The sequence below is a fragment of the Phasianus colchicus genome, chromosome Z (genome assembly GCF_987193195.1).
Source record: "Phasianus colchicus chromosome Z, bPhaCol1.hap1.1, whole genome shotgun sequence".
Classification (NCBI taxonomy): domain Eukaryota; kingdom Metazoa; phylum Chordata; class Aves; order Galliformes; family Phasianidae; genus Phasianus; species Phasianus colchicus.
This window is the reverse complement of record NC_143476.1, coordinates 6,991,851-7,017,798: the sequence shown is the minus strand read 5'-3', so window position 1 is coordinate 7,017,798 and position 25,948 is coordinate 6,991,851. Positions and strand designations below refer to the sequence as shown.

General features: G+C 49.3%; 1 protein-coding gene and 1 long non-coding RNA gene across 2 annotated transcripts; both read left to right on the top strand.

The window, feature by feature from the left end:
- The first annotated feature begins 11,893 nt into the window (after positions 1 to 11,893).
- On the top strand, positions 11,894 to 13,361 carry LOC149912351 (uncharacterized). The gene is made up of 3 exons (XR_016462120.1): positions 11,894 to 12,113; positions 12,214 to 12,353; positions 12,851 to 13,361. It is a non-coding gene; the product is annotated as an uncharacterized LOC149912351 (long non-coding RNA).
- Positions 13,362 to 16,331: 2,970 nt separating this feature from the next.
- On the top strand, positions 16,332 to 20,096 carry LOC149912350 (rho GTPase-activating protein 32-like; the record flags this gene model as incomplete). Its single annotated transcript, XM_090131041.1, has 9 exons — positions 16,332 to 16,479; positions 16,757 to 16,859; positions 16,955 to 17,087; positions 17,253 to 17,335; positions 17,696 to 17,803; positions 18,156 to 18,301; positions 18,765 to 18,969; positions 19,145 to 19,290; positions 19,473 to 20,096. Coding segments are annotated over 9 exons (1,500 nt in total), but the record flags the coding sequence as incomplete, so codon positions are not given.
- Between the last annotated feature and the right edge of the window lie 5,852 nt (positions 20,097 to 25,948).

The window sequence follows — 25,948 nt, the reverse complement described above, 5'->3', positions numbered from 1 at the left end:
CTCTAGCTTTCAAGTCAAGAGCTCCTGTGTCACACAAGGAAAAGCAATCTTTTACCTGCTTTGCCATGCTCATGGCAGCAGCAATGCAGATGCCAGCAGCTGATGCCCACAAGGACAGCCAGCCTGGACTTATTTTCATTACATATCCTAGTCCTGATGTCCTTCTACAAGCTGGAATATTTCTCCCTCTCAGCAGAAGAGGGCAGGAGGGGTCCAAGGTGAGGGCACACTCTCCTCTTTTTCTGTAATACAAAGAGAAAATGAAAACCAGATGTGTTTCCCTCCCCATGGCAAACACCAGCCTTTCCATCCTTAAAGTCCTCCTGACATCAGCACTAATTGAAACAACATCCCACTCACCTTTGCCATGTCTGGCAGAGGTTGCAGCTCTTTCTATTGCATCCCTCTAGCTGTCAAGTCAAGAGCTCCTGTGTCACTCAAGGAAACGCAATCTTTTACCTGCTGTGCCATGCTCATGGCAGCAGCAATGCAGATGCCAGCAGCTGATGCCCACAAGGACAGCCAGCCTGGACGTATTTTCATTACACATCTTTGTACTGATGTCCTTCTAGAAGCTGGAACATTTCTCCATCTCAGCAGAAGAGGGCAGGAGGGGTCCAAGGTGAGGGCACACTCTCCTCTTTATCTGGCACTCAAAGAGAAAGAGAAAATGAAATCCAGATGTGTTTCCCTGCCCATGGCAAACACCAGACTTTCCATCCTTACAGTCCTTCCTGACATCAGCAGCAACTGAAACAACATCCCACTGACCTTTGCCATGTCTGGCAGAGGTTGCAGCTCTTTCTATTGCATCCCTCTAGCTTTCAAGTCAAGAGCTCCTGTGTCACACAAGGAAACGCAATCTTTTACCTGCTGTGCCATGCTCATGGCAGCAGCAATGCAGATGCCAGCAGCTGATGCCCACAAGGACAGCCAGCCTGGACGTATTTTCATTACACATCTTTGTACTGATGTCCTTCTAGAAGCTGGAACATTTCTCCATCTCAGCAGAAGAGGGCAGGATGGGTCCAAGGTGAGGGCACACTCTGCTCTTTATATGGCCCTCAAAGAGAAAGAGAAAATGAAAACCAGATGTGTTTCCCTGCCCATGGCAAACACCAGACTTTCCATCCTTCCAGTCCTTCCTGACATCAGCACTAATTGAAACAACATCCCACTCACCTTTGCCATGTCTGGCAGAGGTTGCAGCTCTTTCTATTGCATCCCTCTAGCTTTCAAGTCAAGAGCTCCTGTGTCACACAAGGAAACGCAATCTTTTACCTGCTTTGCCATGCTCATGGCAGCAGAGGTTCAGATGCCAGCAGCTGATGCCCACAAGGACAGCCAGCCTGGACTTATTTTCATTACATATCTTTGTCCTGATGTCCTTCTAGAAGGTTGGACATTTCTCCCTCTGAGCAGCAGAGAGCTGGATGGGTCCAAGGTGAGGGCACACTCTGCTCTTTATCTGGCACTCAAAGAGAAAGAGAAGATGATAAACAGATGTCTTTCCCAGCCCATGGCAAACACCAGACTTTCCATCCTTACAGTCTTCCTGACTTCAGGAATAATTGAAACAACATCCCACTCACCTTTGCCATGTCTGGCAGAGGTTGCAGCTCTTTCCACTGCATCCCTCTAGCTTTCAAGACAAGAGCTCCTGTGTCACACAAGGAAAAGCAATCTTTTACCTGCTGTGCCATGCTCATGGCAGCAGCAATGCAGATGCCAGCAGCTGATGGCCACAAGGACAGCCAGCCTGGACTTATTTTCATTACACATCTTTGTTCTGATGTCCTTCTAGAAGCTGGAACATTTCTCCCTCTCAGCAGCAGAGGGAAGGAGAGTTCCAAGGTGAGGGCAAACTATCCCAAGTTTATCTGGCACTCAAAGAGAAAGAGAAAATGAAAACCAGATGTGTTTCCCAGCCCATGGCAAACACCAGCCTTTCCATCCTTACAGTCTTCCTGACTTCAGCAATAATTGAAACAACATTCCACTCACCTTTGCCATGTCTGGCAGAGGTTGCAGCTCTTTCTATTGCATCCCTCTAGCTTTCAAGTCAAGAGCTCCTGTGTCACACAAGGAAAAGCAACCTTTTACCTGCTTTGCCATGCTCATGGCAGCAGCAATGCAGATGCCAGCAGCTGATGCCCACAAGGAAAGCCAGCCTGGACTTATGTTCATTACACATCTTTGTCCTGATGTCCTTCTAGAAGCTGGAACATTTCTCCATCTCAGCAGAAGAGGGCATGAGGGGTCCAAGGTGAGGGCACACTCTGCTCTTTATCTGGCACTCAAAGAGAAATAGGAAATGAAAACAAGATGTGTTTCCCAGCCCATGGCAAACACCAGCCTTTCCATCCTTACAGTCCTTCCTGACATCAGCACTAATTGAAACAACATCCCACTCACCTTTGCCATGTCTGGCAGAGGTTGCAGCTCTTTCTATTGCATCCCTCTAGCTTTCAAGTCAAGAGCTCCTGTGTCACGCAAGGAAACGCAATCTTTTACCTGCTGTGCCATGCTCATGGCTGCAGACGTCCAGATGCCAGCAGCTGATGCCCACAAGGACAGCCAGCCTGGACTTATTTTCATTACATATCTTTGTCCTGATGTCCTTCTACAAGCTGGCTCATTTCTCCATCTTAGCAGAAGAGGGCAGGAGGGGTCCAAGGTGAGGGCACACTCTGCTCTTTATCTGGCACTCAAAGAGAAAGAGAAAATGAAATCCAGATGTGTTTCCCAGCCCATGGCAAATACCAGCCTTTCCATCCTTACCATCTTCCTTACTTCAGCAATAATTGAAACAACATCCCACTCACCTTTGCCATGTCTGGCAGAGGTTGCAGCTCTTTCTATTGCATCCCTCTAGCTTTCAAGTCAAGAGCTCCTGTGTCACACAAGGAAAAGCAATCTTTTACCTGCTTTGCCATGCTCATGGCAGCAGCAATGCAGATGCCAGCAGCAGATGCCCACAAGGACAGCCAGCCTGGACTTATTTTCATTACATATCTTTGTCCTGATGTCCTTCTACAAGCTTGGCCATTCTCCCTCTGAGGAGCAGGGGGCAGGAGAGTTCCAAGGTGAGGGCACACTCTCCCCTGTTTATCTGGCTCTCAAAGAGAAAGAGAAAATGAAAACAAGATGTGTTTCCCTGCCCATGGCAAACACCAGCCTTTCCATCCTTACAGTCTTCCTGACATCAGCACTAATTGAAACAACATCCCACTCACCTTTGCCTAATCTGGAAGGGAGGTGATGCTCTTTCTATTATACCCCTCTGGCTTTGAATTCACCAGTGCTTGTGTCACACAAGGAAATGCAACATTCCAGCTGTTCTGCCATTCCCATAGCAACAACTATGCAGATGTCAGCAGCTGATGCCCACAAGGACAGCCAACCTGGACTTATTTTCATTACATATCTTTGTCCTGAAGTCCTTCTAGAAGGTTGAACACTTCTCCATCTCTGCTGCAATGGTCAAAAAGGGTGCAAGTTTAGGGCACACTCTCCTCATGGCCTCTTGCACTCAAAGACAAAGGGAACATGAAAACCAGAAGTGTTTCTTTGCCCGTGGCAGACACTAGCCTTTCCATCCTGACAGTCCTTCCTACAATCAGCTTGAATTGAAACAACATCCCCCACATCTCTTTTTTGTACTTATTCATGCGTGAATAATAATGAGAATTTTTCTGTAAATCTTATTTCTGCATGGAAACGATCAGATAACCGGAGCTTTTTTCTCTAAAACAATCCTGCAAATTTGCATTGCTTATCTATGTACGCAAAATGTTTTTGCCATTCATCTCAAATATCAATACATCTGGCAAAATAAGATAGAAAAAGTATTTACAGACATTTTTGGACATAGATTACTTCTGGTCAAGTGGGAAAGAATCCCTAAGCTGCAATCATGATATTCTTTTATCAGTTTCTCTGATTTAGCCAGTGTTACTAAAAGGGAAATAAGACACAGGCTTTTGATAGCAGCTGCCAATTTAAGAATGATAATAAGTTTTATTATTCTTGGCTAAGATCAAAGTCCCGCATTTCAGGTTTATCTCCAGCTCATCAAGTATAATTAACAGTTTTGGATAGCCACATTATTCTATAGCAATATTGTCTTCCTGCAAGGAATTTCATTGTTTTGACACGTGCCACAGGTTGTTAATAGATTGCCTGATTACCATTTATTTTTTTTATTGGCTTATGATGACCACAGAAAATTATACAGCAGCACCATAAAAACTTTAAATCCTATCCCATGTATCTGCACTCATACGAAAATAATATTGGAAAGCATTGGTGAAACTAAGATTACAAAATAAAGCAGAGGACAATTTCAGTGAAAGCCTGCAGGTTTTACAGCTCTGCCCATTTCAAACCCCTGAAGACATCCACGGGTTTCCTGCTGTGGGACACAGGCACTCACCTGCAGCTCAGCACTGCCTGCTCATGCCTGCGCACACCTTCAGGCTGGAACCAAGGAAATCCTCAGCAAAGACATCAGTACACTTTTGTTATGATGACTTTCATAAAGAAGCATCAAATATTTCTTCACGAGAAATACTGCAAGTCCCTTTGACACTAGCCCTTATTTTAAATGTTTAGATTTGTGCTTCATTCAGGCGTGCTGTCACTCCCAAAAAGATTTTTATTCTTTTTCATTCTGAGGAACACAGTGATTTCTGCCTTGTTTACTGACTGTAGGCACAGCAATACTCCTGCACCTTCACGGAAACAGCAAATCCATCTCTTTCACACCCTACTTCTATCAAGCTCATTCACCTTACAAGGTATTTATTGCAAGCAGCTCTTCCAAAAATGGAGATTAACAGAACCTGCAACCCAGGACACCTCAGTAAGCCAGTACTTTTCATCTCCTGAAGGTGTAGGTAGACACAGAGCTGGAACATCTTTCCCAGAGCTGTGTGATGCTATCTCATCTATGTTCCTTTACTGTGCACTCAGCTTCACTTCTTATCTAACCTGGTTGCATCCCAGGATTTCTGGTGCCAAAAATAAACTGACAGCTTTCATCACTAGTTAAAAGGTAACTGCAATAGGAAAAGCAATTTTTCTGATTTCTCTGTTGATCACAGAATCACAGAATCACAGAATCACTAAGGTTGGAAAAGACCTATAAGATCATCCAGTCCAACCATCCACCTGTCACCAATGGTTCTCATTAAACCATATCCCTCAACACAACATCCAAACGTTCTTTGAACACCTCCAGGGTCGGTGACTCCACCACCTCCCTGGGCAGCCCATTCCAGTGCCTGACCACCCTTTCAGAGAAGTAGTATTTCCTAATATCCAGCCTGAATCTTCCCTGGCGAAGCTTGAAACCATTCCCTCTAGTCCTATCACCAGTTACACGAGAGAAGAGGCCGACCCCCAGCTCGTTACAACCTCCCTTCAGGTAGTTATAGAGAGCAATAAGGTCTCCCCTGAGCCTCCTCTTCTCCAGACTGAACAATCCCAGCTCCCTCAGCCGCTCCTCATAAGGCCTGTGCTCCAGACCCCTCACCAGCTTTGTTGCCCTTCTTTGAACACGCTCCAGGGCCTCAATGTCTTTCTTGCAGTGAGGGGCCCATAACTGGACACAGTACTCAAGGTGCGGCCTCACCAGAGCTGAGTACAGGGGAACAATTACTTCCCTACTCCTGCTGGTCACACTGCTTCTGATACAAGCCAGAATGCCATTGGCCTTCTTGGCCACCCGGGCACACTGCTGGCTCATGTTTAGCCGAGCGTCAACCAACACCCCCAGGTCCATTTCCTCTACACAGTCTTCAAGCCATTCCACCCCAAGCCTGTAGCGTTGCTTGGGGTTGCTGTGGCCAAAGTGTAGAACCCGGCATTTGGTCTTATTAAACCTCATCCCATTGGCTTCAGCCCAGCTCTCCAGCCTGTCCAGATCTCTCTGTAGGGCCTCGCTACCCCCAGGCAGATCGACACTTCCAGCCAACTTGGTGTCATCTGCAAACTTACTGAGGGTGCACTCAATGCCCTCATCCAGGTCATCAATAAAAATATTGAAAAGGACAGGCCCCAGCACCGACCCCTGGGGAACACCACTCGTGACCGGTCGCCAGCTGGATTTAGCTCCATTGACCACCACTCTCTGGGCTCGACCCTCCAGCCAGTTCCTTACCCAGCCAAGAGTGTACCTGTCCAAGCCACGGGCTGCCAGCTTCTGCAGGAGAATACTGTGGGAGACAGTGTCAAAGGCCTTGCTGAAGTCTAGGTAGACTACATCAACAGCCTTTCCCTCATCCACCAGGCGGGTCACTAGATCATAGAAGGAGATCAGGTTGGTCAAGCAGGACCTACCCTTCGTGAACCCATGCTGGCTAGACCTGATGCTCCAGTTGTCCCGCACTTGCCGCGTGATCTCCCTCAAGACAATCTGCTCCATAACCTTCCCTGGCACCGAGGTCAGGCTAACAGGCCTGTAGTTCCCCGGGTCCTCCTTACAGCCCTTCTTGTAGATGGGAGTCACATTGGCAAGCCTCCAGTCTTCTGGTACCTCACCAGTCAACAAGGAGCGCTGATAGATGATGGAAAGCGGCTCGGCTATCACCTCCGCCAGTTCCCTCAGCACTCTCGGGTGAATCTCATCCGGCCCCATGGACTTGTGACAGTCCAGTTGGAGTAGAAGGTCTCTGACCGTTTCCTTCTGAATCATGGGTGGTTTAGTCTGGTCTCCAGCCGAGACCACCTGGTCGAAAAGTGGAATATCCTGAGGATAACTGGTCTGACCTTTAAAGACAGACGTAAAGAAGGCATTCAGGACCTCTGCCTTTTCTTTATCCTCAGTAGTCACATTCCCGGCTTCATCCAGTAAAGAATGGAGATTCTCCATTCTCCATCAAAGATGCTTCATGCAAGCCTGATGCGGTAGAAACAATATCAGCTCTAGAATGACAGTCATTAGAGCAGAATCCTTTCACTGATGAAATCCCACAGTCCTGATTCATACAACACTGACACTGGAGGACACAGTAGTTTAGATGAGAGCGCATTAAAAATGACTAAGTTAAGGTCTCAGCAAAGAGTGACAAGTATGAAAAAAAGAAGTTGCAGAAACTGCTTCAGTTTGGCACTCTGGCATAAAGTATGACAACACACAACCTGCCTGTGCAGTTCCAGAAGCAGAAGAAAGCCGTCAACCAAGACTTGTTCTCATCTGCTCTGAAAGTCCACTGGGACAAGGCCACTTTTCTCTGACGTGCTTCCAGAAGTATCACTTCTGAGCACTGTGCCAGGGAGTTACAAGATACTGTTTGTGTGTACAGAGGAGAAAAAGACGTCTGTCTGGAAACAGACTTGGTGAAGGAGAAGCAGCATTTCCAGAGTACTTCAGAAAGAACTGAGCACTGCCCCAAGAGCTTCAGAGCGGCAGGCTGTCACAGTGTGCCAACCAGCTCAGCTGTGAGTTGGCACTGAAGCTGCACCACAGGGAGAACAAAGCCCCCTGTGCACCCTTGGAGAGCCAAGGGTTGGAGATTCATGAACCTTGAGCTCCTTTCCAACCCGGGCCATGCTGTGATTCTGGGATTCTCACCTTTGCCTCATCTGGCAGAGGGAGGCAGCTCTTTCTCTTGTCTCCCTATGGCTGTCAGGTCACCAGGGCCAGTGTCACACAGGGAACTGCAAACACTGTGTGTGCTGTGCCCTGCCCATGGCAGCACAGAGGCAGCTGCCAGCAGCTGATGCCCACAAGGACAGCCAGCCTGGACTTCCTTTGATTCCTTCCCTTTGGATCAGCGTCCTTCAGGAAGGCGGAACATCTCTCCAGCTGAGCAGCAGAGGACAGCAGGGCTTCGTTGTCTGGGCATGTTCTCTTCTGGCCCTCTGGCCCTCACAGACACAGGAGGAGGACACAGAGGCTGCTGTCACACAGCCAGCCCTGCCTCTCAGGTCAGCTCTCAGGCCATCCTCTCTCCCCTCAGCAGCAGCTCACTGTTCTGCACTCCTCTGGCCTGGGCTGGCAGAGGTGTGCAGCAGTTCTGCTGATCTCCCAGTGCTGGCCATGTCTGCAGTGCCTGTGTGAAAGACACAGGAAGCTGCCAGCATTGCACTGCTCTGCTGTGCCCCTGCCATCACCGAGTTTGCTGTCAGCAGCTGCTGCTACACGTCCATTCAGGCACAGGCCTTTCCTTCCTGGCCCTCTTTCCCCCCCTCTCTCCTCTGCTCTCTCTCGTGCTCCCCTTTGGCCTGGGCTGGCTGAGCAGTGCAGGCCTTGTTGTTGCTCCCTGGGCCAACTACGTCACGGTTCCCCGTGACTCTGCCAGCTGCTCTGACACAGCGACTGCGTCCTCAGTGTGGATTCCAGAATGCGACAGACGTCCAGAGAAGACTTCCAGGGCTGATTGGAACATGCTGCCATCAAGAACTGCCATGGCTCAGGCCCCCTGGGAATCTGCTCACAGCGAAAGCTGCTGTCACTCTGTGTGGGCACAGCCTTGTCTGTGTAGGCCTGCTCACACTGCAGCCCCTGTCTGCACCAGAACCGTGCCGATCCACCTTCTCTTGGCCTCCTTGCCTGCATGGAAAAGGGCAGCTTGGGCTGAAGTCCCTCAACCTTCAGATGGCCGAGTGAAGTCTCTGAGCCCTGGTGACCCACGCAGCTCTTCAGCCTGCTGACCTGCTCTGCTGGGGCTGTCTTAAAAGGCAGAGGGCACGTTATCCTAATGTCCCCACATCCATCCCTCTTAGCATACTGTAGGCCAGTTCCTAAAAGGACACCTGCACAATCTCTCTGAATGTTAATCAACATGTAGTTGGTCTGTGCACTGCAGAAATTGCACCTAGGTTTTCAGTGGTGATTAGCTATGTGTTTAGTCAGAGGTGCAATGGTTCTAATGGTGAGAGAAAGACATTCCCAGTTGTCACCAGGTGGAACACACTTCAGACTGGAATCCTCAAGCAGACTGCAGTCAAGCTTTCTTAATTACTCGTTGTTGTTATCAATTCAGACGCATCTCTCAATTCCTGCTTGAATGAACATTCTGTAATAATCTGCTGAGACAGTGCAAGGCTTGACAAGGAGACTATAGTTTATGAAAGCAGCACTTTTTACTTCCTTTACAAGTTCTTATCTGAATGCTAAATGCAACATCAATTCACTTCTCACTGGGTTGAACGTTTTAAATATTTGGTAAACATAATGGTTCTAATTCTGACATTTAATATGAAAATATTAAAATTCCTTGTAACTACTTTTTTGTTAGAATGCCAGATGCTAAAGGGATGAAGTGGCACAAGAAAGCAAAATGTCTGTGCTGATGGCAGGAAGGACTGTAAGGATGGAAAGGCTGGTGTTTGCCATGGGCAGGGAAACACATCTGGTTTTCTTGTTCCCTTTGTCTTTGAGTGCCAGAAAAACAGAGGAGAGCGTGCCCTCACCTTGGACCCCTCCTGTCCTCTGCTGCTGAGATGGAGAAATGTCCCACCTCCTACAAGGACATCAGGACAAAGATAAGTATTGGAAATATTTCCAGGCTGGCTGTACTTGTGGGCATCTGTTGCTGGAAAATTTAATGGCAGTAAACTGCCTAGATAATGACAGAATGAGGGTGACAATAGAATGGTACGTAATCACAGTGCAATGAAAAAAGTGTGCAGGGTGCAGGAAGGGAGGTGTGGACATTCTGAGTTGCAACTCTTTATTTGCTCCAGAAAGCTCTATCAGAATGGCAGACTGAAGGAAATACTTTGAGTGTTTTTTTAATGTGACTGGATAAAAGATCCATGTGGCAAATTGAATAACTGAGTGGTAAAGGGACATAGATACCTCACTGTTTCATGGAACCTTTCGATTAAGCACCTGAGCACTGTGTACAGGACTTGGGAATATAAGTATTAGAGGATCATGGAATATCTTTATTTGGAAGGGACCTCGAGGGTCATGTATTCCACCTCCTGGTTCCACACCGGACCTCCTATGGGTCAAGCCCTGTGTCTGAGAGCATTGTGCAAATGCTCTTTGGCCTTTGTCAGCTCAGTGCCAAACCACTGCCCTGGGGAGCCAGTGCCAAATTCCATGTATCTAGTTCATCCTACAGAATGATGCCAAGAACAGTTATAGAGATCGACTTACAAACAAAATTCTTGTCTTGAATTAATGGTACACTCACCATTTAAAAAAAAAAAAAAGAAAAAAAAAAAAGAAAAGAAAAAAGAGGAAAAAAAAAGAAAAAAAATCAAAGCCACATTCTTACGCTGGCATTTTACAGTATTGTCAGATTTTTGTAATTCTGTTTTGTCATATAAGATTCTCTCATCATGAAATAATGACCAAATTCTCTCTTCAGATCTAAACATACAAATGTTAAAGGCAACAGTGCTGTTCAAGAGTACATTACCAGCTCAAACACTGCTTTGGCTGTAAAACTGAAGGTAGTAAAGAATTTTATCAAGGAGTTGGAAGAAAACATGTAAGTGTAGATTTAAAAGCAACCTGTATTGTTACTTAGAGTTTGATATAGTGTAATCCAATGCACAGTACTTGTAACGTGTGTTTTACAAAATGCTTTGCAATGTAGGCATCTATTAAGATAAATGCTGCAAGTTCTAATATGTCCATGACCTTTTCAAACTGTTCCTTACTCCTACACATCACTACGAGTAGTTCTTCTGTCAGGAAGGATCACCTGAGTAATTAACCTGTGACCTTAAGTTTGGAATTAAATGCATACAGTGGAAGTAAGAGCTGTGGGTTATTTTGCTCTTTCAGTGTTGAACAGCCGAGGTGTTTTGTTTTGGAGGGTGGATAGTGATGGGACAAGTGGGGAATGGCTTTAAACTGAGACGGGGGGTGTTGAGGTTTAGGTTGGATGTGAGGAGGAAGTTTTTCAGCCAGAGGGTGGTGAGGCACTGGAACAGGTTGCCCAGGGAGGCTGTGGATGCCCCATCCCTGCAGGCATCCAAGGCCAGGCTGGATGTGGCTCTGGGCAGCCTGGGCTGCTGGTGGGCAGGTTAGAAAGCCCACAGGACTTTATTGCAGCCCTGGGTGCAGGGGGATCACTGCTCCTAGCATGCACACAGAAGAGCTGGAGCACACAGGTGATGTACATTCCACTTGTGAACATTCCTGCAATTGCAGAGAGCGTGCGCCTGTTCCAATCACTGCTGCACAGATTAAAAACTGATTGCAGATGAGCTGTTTTGGTATGGGGTTCTTGCCAATGGTCTGCAGTGGCTGTGTGATTCCTCGGGGAGTTGCTCTCCAGCCCAAAGGTCATGTCCTAAGTCGACCAGATCCCGTTTGTGTCCAGAAATGGCTGACAACAGATCAGCTGCTGGTCAAGTTTCTAACATCACACTGGCCTTGCTCCAGTGTCTGTGTCATCAGCCCCAGCACATACGGTGCACCTCTTCAAGGCTTTGCAACACTGAGACTCTGCACTTGGGCTCCAGACATCCTGCTGCACCAAGAGGTTATTCTAGCTTTGGTATCTTGCAACTTTGTATATAACTACATCACTGTAATCATAAATGTCTAGGAGCATGGAGATGGAGAAATTAATCTTCCTGTAATTCTCTGTACTGCAGCCCCATGGTTGTCAACACCTAATGCAATATTGAAATTTCAGTTGAGAAATTGAAAGCTGTCCCTAACAAAAAAACATCTGCATTTGTTATTGAAATCACACTAAGGATCAAGAAATCCAAATGCTTCTAGCATAACCACGATTATAGGCAGTGTTTAGACAAGCTCTTACAGGAAAACCATGAACACAAGGCTAGAGAGAGACTAAGTGATGCACTCTGCAGGAATACTCATGGAAGTCTTCACAGTGCAGGAGTCTGATCTGATTACAGATGCTGTGCTTTAAGTACCCCTTATCATATCTTTTTTTTCACTGTTGTGCAGGGGTTGGACTCAGTGATCTCTGGAGGCTGGAGATGCTGTTTGCTAATGGAAGATGGCAGATGGAGAGAGGAAAAGCAAGTGAAAGGCATGCTGTGCATAGCCACCACATGGCATCTGCACCATTTCCCCCTGCACCAAGGAGGAGCAGCTCACAAGCTTGGCCTGGGCCAGGGAAGGGAGCAGACAAACATCTGGACCGACCCCAAACGAGCTGGTTCTGCAGGTTGGGTGTCTTCTGCTGTTTGTCTCACATCCTGCTGCTCAGCAGTAGATTTGTTCCTGCTCAGTGCTAACAGGAAACTCACACAGCATTTCTGTTTCAGCTGTGCCAGCGCTTTGATCCCTTGCTGCTTGGATGGGGCGTTTGAAGAAGGATGCCTGTGCTGATGTCCAGCCAGGCTTTGGGGATGAGTCTCCACACCAGGGTCCGTCTGACAGGACTGATGGTTGGGGATCCAGCCAGGTCGAGTCCAGCGTGCTTTGCTCTTGCTCTTAGTGCTTGTTTTTGCTCAGGAGGGCAGGAGGTGAACCTCGTGAACCAATGCCTGCAGACGGGGTTTGCAGAGAAAGAGGTCCTGCAGGCTTTCTGTGACAGCCACAGAGCTGCAGCGAGGCTGCATCAGTGTAAAACACCAGAGATCCACGGAGGTGTGAAGGGGAGCTGTGGGCTGCAGTCACGCAGGAAGGGATGTGCATGCTCGGGGTTTGGTTGTTGTGTGTGTGTTAAGTGACTGTGATACCACTGCTGGGTCAGTGTGAGTGTACGGAACAAGTGTGACAGCCTTTTTGATGGAGTCCTGTGAAAGGAGTCCTATGGACTTGAGATCCAACTATCAGCCCGTGGGCATCATCCAGGAGTTGGGGTAGGGGATGAGGCAAGGGAAGTTGGGCTGAGAAAGGGATAAAGCAGTCTGACAGTAGTTCTGTGTTTCTCCCATCTCCTGCTTTATTTCCTTCCAGGTGAAATACATGGGTGCTGCAACATGCCCTTGAATGTAACAAAACCCACTCTAGTGTGGATTTGACATGGGCCCAGCACTGCAAGGTACGCTGCTGGGAGGAAGCGTCCATCTGGCTGAGGGCAGGAAGGCCCTCCAGAGGGATGCACTGAGGCCAGTTGTGCGAGGCTCAACAAGAGCAAGCGCCAGGTCCTGCGCTTTGGTCATGACGACCCCGTGCCAGCTTCTCCAGGATTTGGCTGGGGTAGAATTCCAAGCAGCCCCTGATTCCAGAACGTTGGGCTGGGCTGTTGGAATCTTCTGCCCTTGTGACTGGTCTTGCCTCCCCACCCTGTCCGTCGTGGTGGAGCAGCCTGGTGGCCCTCAGTGATGTCATAAGGGCTAGAATGAGGGGAGGAGCAGTGCGTGCTGCGTCCCTTCATTGGAGCGCTGGAGCTCTGACTGAGCAGCTCGCTTGTTGCACTTGTGCACCGACTGCGTCCCTTTGTCTTCACACCGTCCTGTGCAGCACCTTGTAGGTAAGCTGAGACAGTGTGGGAGAGACGGGGGGACAGTGAGTGCTGAGAACTGCTGGCTGGCGGAGCTCATAGGATCACATTATCTCCATCAGCAGAGGGGTGGCCATGAGGGACAGGGAGGTGATCGTCCCCCCCTGCTCTGCTCTTGTGAGGCCCCAGCTGCAGTACAGTGTCCAGAAAGACAGGGAGCTGCTGGAGAGGGTCCAGAGGCGAGCCACAGAGATGATCAGGGGACTGGAGCACCTCCCCTGCAAAGACAGGCTGAGGGAGCTGGGCTTGTTCAGCCTGGAGAAAAGAAGGCAGTGGGGTGACCTCATGGCAACATTCAGTACCTAAAGGGAGCCTAAAAAGAGGAGGGGAATCAACTCTTTGAAAGGGTAGATAACTGCAGGACAAGGGGAAATGGTTTTAAGTTGAAAACTTAAGTTTTTAAGTTGAGGGAGGGCAGATTTTGGTTTTTCCCTTGTAGTCTTTGCTAAACGGTGGAAGCAAACTGACCTGCTCTTTCTCTCTCCTCTCTCCACCCTCTGCCTGCTTCCCTGCTGCAGCTTTTGCTCGTGGAAGATCAGAGCAAAGTGACAAGGAACGGCTGCGGATTTGTGAGATTTCTCTCCCTCGTTCTGATCTCTTGCCAGGTACCTGCCATGCTTTGTCCCCCCACATGCTTTAGCAGCCCGTGACGCCCCGTGTTTAGTAACACAGCCTCATCCAGCTTTGATGGGACGCTGGTCACGTGTGGGTTTTCTCCACATGCTCTGCAGCTCAGCCCTCAGAAGGATGCTGTCTGTGGTGCTGTGACCAGCTGGTCTACAGGAAACCAATCCCTTAGGCAAAGAGTCCCAGCCCCAGCTTGTGCAGAGCTGCACAGCATCACCAGGGACACCAGCAGGCGTGCTTGGGCTGTGTGAGTGTGCCCGACAGCTGTAGGGAGCACAGCAGAGATGTGAACAGAGAAAATAAAAGTGTGTTTCTTTTCAGTTCCAGCTTGTCACACCTACGCTGATGGCCGTGGCGTGCAGCGAGATCAGCTGTGGGCCTGACCTGGCATGGACAGAGGTAGAGTATGAAGCTCTGATTGGTCTTTGTTCCCTGACTGCAGCCAGCAGAGTGAGCCGCAGATGTGCTCTCCTGCTTTCCAAGAGAGCTCCTCTGTGGCAAGACAGTAGTGCAAGAGTGGCAAGTTTATAAAAGTACCAGAGCCATCTCGGCTGTTGTGTTTGTCCTCTACTGACTTTTCCCTTGAAATGGCTGCAGAAACAACAATCATTCTCTGCTCTGTTTGGCCTCGCTGTTGGTTGGACTGCTCAAGAGAGCTGCTTGGTGCTTGCAGTGGCACTGTTTGCACCTTGTAACTGCAGCCGTAGCTTTGGTTTCCCTCTTCACGGTCTCCTAGCATCTTAAACAGTCAGCCTTCCTGCACAAAGAGCGCAGGAAAGGATGTGGCAAAATACACAAGGCCACCTGTCTGCGTCAGTGCCATTGCTGATTAGTCTGGGTGGGGAGAGATGCATCTTTGCATTGCCTGGCGTGTGCCTGCTGCACACCAGGGAGAGAAACAGCCGTTATTAGACTTGCAGTTCCTTCTGAAGTGCCCATGATAAGGACCGAGTGCATTTCCTGCAGCTTTCTCTGCACATGTGCTCCTCACCTTGAAATCCTCCTTGTTGGTTCCCAGCTCCTCACCGTGGCCTGTGCTCTCTGTTTCAGGCTGAGAACAAGGGGAAGCCCCTGCTAGACCATGAGGTGGCACCTGTGAATGTTCCAGCTATTGCTGCTGCCCATGCTATTAAGAGATACGTTGCCCAGGCAGCGGATGAACTCTCCTTTGAGGTAAGCAGTTCAAGGCGTTCCTTGTTGCTCAATTTTACAATGGCAAATGCCTTCAGAGCTGCACTGGTGCAAGTGCTTTAATGCTCGGCGATGTTTGGCAGTGCAGAAGAATGCAGACATTTGAGCTGTGCTTTCCTCCCAGCTGTGCTGAAGCTGGGATTGATGTTGCAATCTCTTGCAGGTGGGAGACATCGTGTGTGTCATCGACATGCCACCAAAGGAGCTGACCCCCTGGTGGAGAGGCAAGCTCGGCTTCCAGGTAGGCACAAGCTTCAGACTGGAGAGTGCAACTGCAGTAAAGGCAGGAATATCAGCTTAGAGCTGCTCTGCCTGCTCAGGATGCCTAAAGGACATAAACAGTTTCCCTGTGTCGGTATCAGAGGACCTTGCCTTTGGCTGCAAATGTTGAAAAATTATTACCTTTATGCTGTGAACTATGGCCATTTTCTGCTGGATAGTCTTATGGAACGTCAGGCAAGCACGTTCCGAGGGAAATGTTATGTGGCTTTTGGTTTAACAGTTCAGATCTGAGAAGTGCTGCATGCAATAGTTGGCCTCTCTTTTCTTCTTGTTACAGGTTGGATTTTTCCCAGGGGAGTGTGTGGAACTCATTAATAAGAACATTCCTGAGGCACTCATCAACTCAGTGCCAAAGCCAGGTATGGATGTTACATTTGATGGTGTGGGGAAGCAAAATGAAGTCTTTTTTGGGGTGTGTTCCATGTTTAGTACCTCCTTTATCCATGCCACATTGTCCTCTGTGTTGATGATTCTTCATGCACACCATGGGGCAGAGATTTGGCCCAATCCTCCTGTGTTTATGATTGGACTTGGGGAAACTATAGAATACTCATGGAATGGCTTGGGATGGAAGGGACCTCAGGGATCATCATGCTCCAACCCTCCCGCCTCAGGGTGGTCTCCCAGCCCCCACATTTAATGTGAGACTAGATCAGGCTGCCCAGGGCCCCATCCAGCCTGGCCTTGTGCTCCTCCAGAGATGGGGAAAATCCCTTTTTGTATGTACTGGTTGGTAATGTTCTTCCCGTTCTGACGTGCTCTGTAGAATGTGCTGTGCTCGGCCTCGTCCAACGGAGCCAGACCTGAAATGACCTGGTTTCTTCCTTTTGTTGTGCAGTGCCCAAGAAACGCAGCAAGATCCTCACCTTCCTTCGTTCCTTGGTGAAGGCCCGCCCAAAGAAACCGACCGAGCGGGAGGTGGAGAAGGAAAGGGTGTTTGGCGGTGACCTGGGAGAGCATCTTCTCCACTCCGGTCGTGATGGTAAGGAGCTGCCCATTCCTGAGATCTTCCTCTGCTGGGCATGTAAAGAAGATGAAAGGGAGCTAGAATCTAGCAGGGGGCAGGCTGACAGCAGTGGAGACACGCGTAATGGGAGTTGATGGCTGAAGGATCAAGTGAGGCGGATGCTCCTAAGAGACAAGCACATCTGTATTTGCTTCAGCCAAGCCTGGCTGGGCTTAGTGGATGGGATGTGAAGCACAGCCTGCAGCAGGACTTGAATCAGGAGCTCCACTGACGGCTGGCACGTGTTCTTCAGTCCCCCAGGTCCTCCAGAGCTGCGCTGAGTTCATTGAGCAGCACGGCGTGGTGCAGGGGATATACCGCCTGTCCGGCGTCGCGTCCAACATCCAGAGACTGCGGTAAGAGTGCTGCGACTGACACAGCCTGAGTGCATCTGGTGTGGCTTTGGGCTTGCCTTCCTCTCGCTCAACCGGGTTTGCGTCCCTCTCTCCAGGCAGGAATTTGAGTCGGAGCAGATTCCTGAGCTCACCGTCCGTGACATTCACAGCGTGAGCTCCCTCTGCAAGATGTACTTCAGGGAGCTCCCGAACCCTCTGCTCACCCACCAGCTGTACGGCAAGTTCTCGGTAAGCACAAGGCCACGTCTTTCATTTCCCTCTTCCTGGGCCTCTTGGCAGATGGCTGCAGCAGTGCCCCAGCTCGGAGGCCCTTTTGCTGTCAGCCCCACGAGGTTTACTCGCAGTGGTGTACTAGCCTGATTGGTGTCTCGCTCCCTTTCTGCACTACTCCAGGATGCTGTTGGTGCCGCTACAGAGGAGGAGCGGCTGCTCAGAATGCAGGACGTCATCCAGCAGCTGCCCGCTCCTCACTACAGGTCAGTGCTGCCCTCAGCCTGCTGAGCTCAGCCCTGCTGCATTGCAGAGGGCAACGATGCGGTTCCAGGCTCTGTCTCACGCCGGCAACACGATGCCTGTGTATGCTGAAGGGTTGAAGGCTCCATGGGCTTACTTTATGGGGTCAGTTCCTGGGCACGGGGGCACGCTTGGTGCAGCTGATGGCTGCGGCTGTGCTGTGCTGGGGCTTGGTGCTGCAGCGTGGCACTCAGTCAGGTTGGATCTACTTCATCTTCGGTGACAGTAGCAATCACAAGAAGTAGCATGAATGGAGGTTTGCTTTCTGAATTGCAGCACGGCATGCTCGTTGGTGCTGAACGTTTGCCTCTCTTGTTTTCCAGGACACTGGAGTTCCTGATGAGACACTTGGCGTGTCTGGCTGGGAGCTCCAGTATAACAAACATGCATGCCAAGAACCTAGCCATTGTGTGGGCTCCAAACCTCTTAAGGTAAACTTCTGGTTCTGTTTCAACACTTCCTCTGTTCTCCAGTTAAGAAAAGCAGTCCTCTCTTTTTCTCCATCAAATGTGCTCTTCTCCTGTAAAATCTGTGGCTGACAGAAGAGCAGGAGCCTGGGCTGTTCTCCATCCCCACAGGCACAATGTCTAGGTGACAGTTGTGCTCTGTTCTTTAGATGGGACTGACGTGTCCTTGATCATCCAGGGGAATTTCTGCAGTGGCATCACTGATTGCCCACTGCGGAAGTCTCCAGAGCCTCAGCTGACAGCTTTTGGCTGCAACAATTCAGACTCGGGGAAACGGTCTTGGAGAAATGACTTCTAAAATCTGCCTTTTCTACAGATCACAGCAGAATGAGTCTGCCTGCGCCAGCGGAAGAGCTGCCTGCATGGAGCTGCAGACGGAGTCGGATGTGGTGGAATTTCTCATCAACCACACAGACGTCCTCTTCTGCTCCAAATCCGGAGCAGACATTGCAGATGCAGCAGGTGAGTGTCTTCCTCCATTAGCTTGATCTTGACCTGACACCTTGACCAAATGCAGGCCTTCTCCAGGATGTTTGAGATACTCTTTTACCATCAAGGGGACAGCAGACCTCTGGGCTTCCACTAGGGTATGGCATCCTGTTGCTGGATGCTGAGAACATCCAAGCCCAAACTTCACAAGGAGGAAACCGTCATTATTATGGTTTGCACGCAGGAAAAGCTTGATGCAAGTGCGGCAGCGAAGCTTTCTCAGTTCCCTGCCCCTTTTATCTAGGGGTGAGCTCTCTTAATGATGACCGTGTCCTTTGCCATAAACAGACTTCTGCCCACATGGTTATTTTGGGCTCCTCTTCTTCCAGTGGCTCGGATAAGCAAGCCTGAGAAAAATACAGCACCTCCCCCAGAACTGTGGTGGCTGTGCTGCTGCTTTCTGATCCTCGCTCTTACCTGTGGTTTTCCCTGACAGGGCACAATTCTCTCCCAGGGCCCAAGTCTGTGGGGGTCTCTTCTGCTGCCACAAAGCTGCTAAGCCTGGAGGAGGCACAGGCACAGAGGCGAGGCCACAGCAGCTCTACCCCTGTGACAGAGAGCAGCCACGACATTGAAGTGGAAGAAAGCCCTGCAGCTGGGCAGGGCAAATTCCACACAGTCATCGACTTTCCATCTGACAGGTAAAGAGGACTTTCTTTTCCAGCACCTAGCATCATTGTTTGGGTGGGTTTTTGTGTTTTTCTTCAGAAACCAGGCAGTGCTAGGAACAAGCAACTGCTGCCAAGAGCTCAGTGCAGCTCTTCCCTCACCCTGCACCACGCACGACTCACAGCATTGGCTGTTTTCTCTCTCCAGACAAAATCCACCCTGCAAGAGTGAGGAATCACCAGCTAGCAGTTGGTGTTGCTGCTTCAGCCTCAGAAAGCCATCCTCTGGGAGCAAACGCCAACTGCAGCACAATGCCAGGCAGCCCTCAGAAACAGCAGTGGTAGTCCTGGCAGGTAAGGGTGCAAATGCAGCTTCTAAATCCCTGCTTTTCAAGAACATAGAATTCAAGCTTGCAGTGCACTTGTATCTCTTTCTAGCGTTCAATCCCGTGCCTAAATCTTCACCCCTGATCAAGAACCACTGTTGTAATTCAGCTTGTGAAAGTTTGACACTAACCCCTGTGTATCCTTTCTAGGTGAATCGAGCCCTTGCCAACCCACAAGATCCAGGGCAAGTAGCAAGGATGCTCTCTGTGCTTCCATCAGTGGAGAGCTCTTAGGAAGCACAAATTGCTGCAGTTCCAACAGCAGCCTTCCATCTAATAACATTAATGGAGAGAAGGAGCTCATGGAAGTCCATGCTCTCATTACACCTGGCTCTGCTGAAGTTGCTGATCTGTGCCTCCCAGACACCACAGTCACAAGTGTGGATTTTAACCAGGAGTCTCTGCAGTGCAGCCCATCTGAAGCACAGTGTGAGTGCCCCAACAGCAGCACCTCCATGCAGGAGCAGGTCAGCATCAGTGAGGAGGAGCCGAGCCTCTTGAGAGGGGACTTTCAATCAGGCCTCCAGTCCCAGGCACCGGACAGCAGCACTGAGAGCTCTGAGCCACTCTCTCCATGACAAGACAGGATGAGTCCCATCGTCACCATCGACCTCTCACACCCTCCTGTCCTTTATATAATAATAAAAGCACACTCGTGCTCAATCAACGCCTTGACTGCCTCCAGAGTCTTCATTCACACGGACTGGGATGAATGCAGCACACAGCAAGGCACCCCAGCTTGCAATGCTGTGGCTGTGGGGTGCGTGCAGCACAGCTCCGGGTTTGTTCCTGTTTTGTCTGGCTTTGGGATGTCTGCAGGGGGAGCTCTGCTACCATTTGGCATGGTAGCAAATAATCTCTCGCATCCTGGATGCTGCTCATGATACTCCCAAGCTTCCTGGCTGTGGCTTTGTGATGCTTTTCAGGGCTTTCTGATGCATTTTCATGCCTTGGATGTTGCTTAACACCTCCCTCCTCCCATCATGTCCTTTCCTGGCTCCCACCTACGAGCTGGCCATGCAGATCATCTCCAGACCTGTCATCAGCACACTGCGGCAGGAGAAGCTCCCCCTGGCCAACGTCAGGCAGTACTGCTTGGTCTGCAGCTCAGTGGCCATTTCCCTTTTAGGCGGCTCCTGCAGAAGAATCAAGCAGCAGAACCATTTGCTCACCCTGCAGCACACAAATGCTACAAAAGCAGAAACAACCTGGGAATCTCTGGGTCTGCAAGACTTCACAGACACTCACCGACTGTGTCTGATGGCTCCCTCCCATCCTTGATTTCCTTCTCCCCTTCTCCTCGTCTGATCCCACTGCTGAGCCATGATCAAGCTGCCCAGTGTGGCAGAGCATCGTGCAGAGCCGTGCTGGCACCTCCTCCCCTTCCTCTCCTGCAGCTCAGCCTGCAACCTGAGCAAGTTTTTTTCTGAGAAAGTGACCAGCTCTTTTCCATCCCTTTGCCCCTACAAACAGTTGTCCAGAGGATCTCGTCCAAGAATTCCTGGAACAGCCTGCAGCTGGCTCTCCTGAAGTTCAGGCTCCTGCCTTTGCTTCCTGCCAGGCCCGCATTCCTTGAGATCACCAACTCAAGGAGGGCATGGTCACTGCAGCCCTGACCGCCTCCTGTCGTAACCCCTGGTGTGCACCATGTCCAGCAATGCTTCCCTTCTGCTTGCTGTGCCCAATGCCTGCACCACAGAGTGATTCTCACTGCACTCCAGGAGTCTGTCAGATTGCTTGCAGCCAGCCATGCTGATTTCCCAGACTGACTGGAATCCCCCATCAGGATGAGAGTCAGTGAGTGCGATGCTTCTGCTGGCTGCAGGAAGCAGCTCCCACCAACAGGCTCTCTTTCCAGGCGGCTGTAGCAGACCCTCACCTCCAGAAGCCCTGCACTGCTGCAGTTCCTGATTTTACCCACAAGTTCACAACCTGCTCATGGCTCTTCTTAGTTCTTTGCAGTCAACTTCTCATCATAGAGGGCAAATCCCTTGCCTTCCAGAATTCCATAGTATCAATTGTGTCTGCTTTATGTCAGGATTTTTTTTCTTTCTTTTCTTTTCCCATTTTCTAGGTAGGAAAATGAATTTCTGAGCCAGGAGAAGCAGAAGTGAAACAGTCTTCCTGGCACTGCTCAGGTTGCAGGAGTTGCCAAGTGCTCCTCAGGTAATGTGTGCTGAAGAGCTGACCTTGGTGGCAGGGGCTGTGGCTGCATTTTGTGCCTGTCATGCGGGAATCCAAGAAAGCCTATTCAGAGCAGGAGCTGCAGAGCGAGATAAACATCACGAGAAGGTAAGGCTGAGAAGCAAGGACACCTCCAGAAAGAAGAGAAAAACTGAGTCAAGTGAGCTGCGTGACGGCCGTGTGATGCTGACCATGATTGGAGGAAGAGCGCATGGCTGGGAATGACTGATGGCTCTGGTTGGATGGGTGCCTGTGTGCACAGAGGTAAGGAGTGTTTGTGGGATGTTTTGCTGGCATCTAACGGCTGTAAGGGGAAGTCAAGAGAGAAAACTTGTGAATGCATAGAAGGGATGTTAAAATCTGGAACAGACTGTATGGATCATTCAAAGCTGCGTCCAGATTGCCACACTGTCAGAACCTGGGGCCTAGGATTTTCCTTTAAGAGTGCCAACTGCTTATTTTAAATGATAAAAAGTAACACTGAAAAAAGCTTCCCTCCTTGCATTATAATAAGGCATTGATATTTGATGTTTCTGTCTTTCCATTCCTTTAGCAGCCTGGGTGTTGATGCAGCTGCATGCATCTGCTGCCCTCCCCTTCTGTTTTGTGTAAAAGAACAGTAAAATATGCAATCAGTGTGAGATCTTTCTGAAGTATTTTACTTTATTTGCCCCTAGGCTGCAATGGCTGGGAAATGGCAGTGTCACCCAGGAGCCCACACGGCGACCTGATGTCTCATTGTTGGGGTCTATTGGAAACCACCACGATGACAAAAGAATGCCTGGGATTCCTCCGGCCCAAATGCCAAACCTTGCACTTGGCTGTGCTGAACCTCATGAGGTTCACCCAGGCCCACCTCTCAAGTCTGCTGAGCTCAAACAGATGTCATTTTTCTCGTGTCCTTCCATTCCGAGTCCATCTGTTCCCCAAAGCAAAAGAATTTGGAGGGAACCACCGACAGTTATGTGAGCGATTTCAGCGTCTATTTCTGATCATGGCAACAACTTCAGAGGTCACACTTAATTTACGGTGCCCGTTGTAATTCTGACCAAGGCTGCAGTTGCAGCTGACTTCCCAAGGCTGCAAGACGTGTGGTGACACAGCCTTGTGCTTCTGCATTGGTGCTCATCCCACGTTTCCTTTCTCTGTCTCGCAGGTCAGCTCCTGCTGGAAGCAGATGGTATCCCAGTGTGAATGAAGGTCAGTGCAGGAGCAGCTGCTGATGGGAGGAAGGAAGTCCATGCTGAAGAGCTCTGAAGCATCTGCAGGTATGGTTCTGGAGGAGGCAGCAGTGATGTCGGAGGGCTCCCAGCAGAAAGCTGTCTCATCCAAATTCTTGCTGAGTGGTTGGAAGGGAGCTTTCTGCATGACAGCAGCACCAGTTGCTTGCTTCAAGTGCTGCAAAGACAAGGATTAGCAGGAGTTCCAGTATCTACAGTATCATCACGAATCACGATAGGATTACAATGTGTCCTCATACAAACGCAGCCATTTCTCCCTGAGTCCAAAGGCTGTCCGGAAAGCATCTTTGAGGTCTCTCACACCAAACCACTGGTGTCCGTGTGGGATCTGACTCATTAGGGTATAGGGGTTAGGAACCACAGGCTGTCTTTTGAGAATGGGTTCAGTCATTTCCTTACATCTTGCACCAGCCGATACGTGCCGTCTGCCTTCCGTGCCGACAGGATTGGGGTGTTATAAGGCCACAGACAAGGTTCCAGAAGACCATCCTTAAGCACTGTCTGTGTTACAGCTTTTAGACCCACTCTCCCTTCTAAGGCTATGGGATATTGTTGCTGTTTCACAGCTCCACTCCCTCCTTGGGCAGTTATTTGTAAGGGAAAATTGTGACTCCACCCCGATTTCCTTCCCCTGCCCACACCTTTGGATTCATTTCTTCTTCATCACAGCTGTTAACACATTCATTGACCCCTGATATCTGTTTCACAGACTTGCAGCTGTAATCCTCATTTAACTGTTAAATCTCTCCCCCATAAATCGGTCCCTGCTTCAGGCACACAGAACAATTGCCCTGCAACTATTTTATCTTTCCATTTTAGTTCTGTGGTCTCCAAGAGTGGAGCTGTCACTTCTGATCCCTCAGCCCCAGTTATGCACAACAGCCACATCCAGATACACGTCTGGTACCTCTGAACTAGCTAATGCTGTAGGATGGAATGTTGTTTCTGCACTGGCTATCAAATATGGGATTGCTCTGAAGCAGTACAGCACCATGTGTTTTGTAATTTGCCCTTAGAAACAGTTTGAAAAAGTAGAAAGACTTTATTAGTATTAGTATTAGTAAAAAGAAGTTATTTCATAACATATTTTGGAAATACAGTTGTTCAATCATGTGATCAATTCTCACTTACAGAACTGTAATAGTTACAAATTGCATGGGTATAGCATTAAGGACCAGAAAGCATGTTGTAAGGCCATTCTGTTTGGATAGGAGAAGCTCAGCAAAAGAAAAACAGACTCCAAAGAAGCCAGGGCCTCCACACAAGGCCGAACTGACTCACTCTGTGGGCAGGTTGGGATGCAACAGGCAGGCATCAAGAGACTCCCCTCTGTCCTCCTTCCAAACTTCTCTCTCTTCAGGGATGAGCAGGTGTCCGGAAATAGTGGCCAAGTGTTGATAAGCAGCTGTCAGACGTTCAATAATTAGCAGTATACCTGCTGAGCTAGCAACAATTGGTGTTTAGCCAGTCACACACAAACACACAGAATGGCCCGGGTTGGAAGGGACCTCAAGGATCAGGAATCTCCAACCCCCTGCCACAGGCAGGGCCACCAACCTCTGTACCACTGCACATATGCACATTGCTGGATAGAAACAGCAGTATGGGAAAAAACTCCATGCTGTGGATGAAAAGGGTGAATCAGAATGGCTTAACAGCTGTCCCACAAGGAAAAGCAATCTTTTACCTGCTGTGCCATGCTCATGGCAGCAGCAATGCAGATGCCAGCAGCTGATGCCCACAAGGACAGCCAGCCTGGACTTATTTTCATTACATATCTTTGTCCTGATGTCCTTCTAGAAGCTTGGACATTTCTCCCTCTGAGCAGCAGAGGGCAGGAGAGTTCCAAGGTCAGGTCACACTCTCCTCTATTTTTCTGGCACTCAAAGACAAAGAGAACATGAAAACCAGATGAGTTTCCCTGCCCATGGCAAACACAGGCTTTTCCATCCTTACAGTCCTTCCTGACATGAGCACTAATTGAAACAACATCCCACTCACCTTTGCCATGTCTGGCAGAGGTTGCAGCTCTTTCTATTGCATCCCTCTAGCTGTCAAGTCAAGAGCTCCTGTGTCACACAAGGAAAAGCAATCTTTTACCTGCACTGCCATGCTCATGGCAGCAGCAATGCAGATGCCAGCAGCTGATGCCCACAAGGACAGCCAGCCTGGACTTATTTTCATTACATATCTTTGTCCTGATGTCCGTCTACAAGTTGGGACATTTCTCCCTATGTGTAGGAGAGGGCAGGAGAGTTCCAAGGTGAGGACACACTCTCCCCTGTTTATCTGGCACTCAAAGAGAAAGAGAAAATGAAAAACAGGTGTGTTTCCCTGCCCATGGCAAACACCTGCCTTTCCATCCTTACAGTCCTTCCTGACATCAGCACTAATTGAAACAACATCCCACTCACCTTTGCCATGTCTGGCAGACGTTGCAGCTCTTTCTATTACATCCCTCTAGCTGTCAAGTCAAGAGCTCCTGTGTCAGTCAAGGAAAAGCAACCTTTTACCTGCTGTGCCATGCTCATGGCAGCAGCAGTGCAGATGCCAGCAGCTGATGCTTACAAGGACAGCCAGCCTGGACTTATTTTCATTACATATCTTTGTCCTGATGTCCGTCTACAAGTTGGGACATTTCTCCCTATGTGTAGCAGAGGGCAGGAGAGTTCCAAGGTGAGGACACACTCTCCACTGTTTATCTGGCACTCAAAGAGAAAAAGAAAATGAAAACCAGGTGTGTTTCCCTGCCCATAGCAAACACCAGCCTTTCCATCCTTACAGTCCTTCCTGACATCTGCACTAACTGAAACAATATCCCACTCACCTTTGCCATGTCTGGCAGAGTTTGCAGCTCTTTCTATTACATCCCTCGAGCAGTCAAGTCAAGAGCTCCTCTGTCACTCAAGGAAAAGCAATCTTTTACCTGCTGTGCCATGCTCATGGCAGCAGCAATGCAGATGCCAGCAGCTGATGCCCACAAGGACAGCCAGCCTGCACTTATTTTCATTACATATCTTTCTCCTGATGTCCTTCTAGAAGCTGGAAGATTTCACCATCTCAGCAGAAGAGGGCAGGAGGGGTCCAAGTTGCAGGCAAACTCTCCTCTTTTTCTGCACACATAGACAAAGAGAACATGAAAACTAGATGTGTTTCCCAGCCCATGGCAAACACCAGCCTTTCCATCCTTACAGTCCTTCC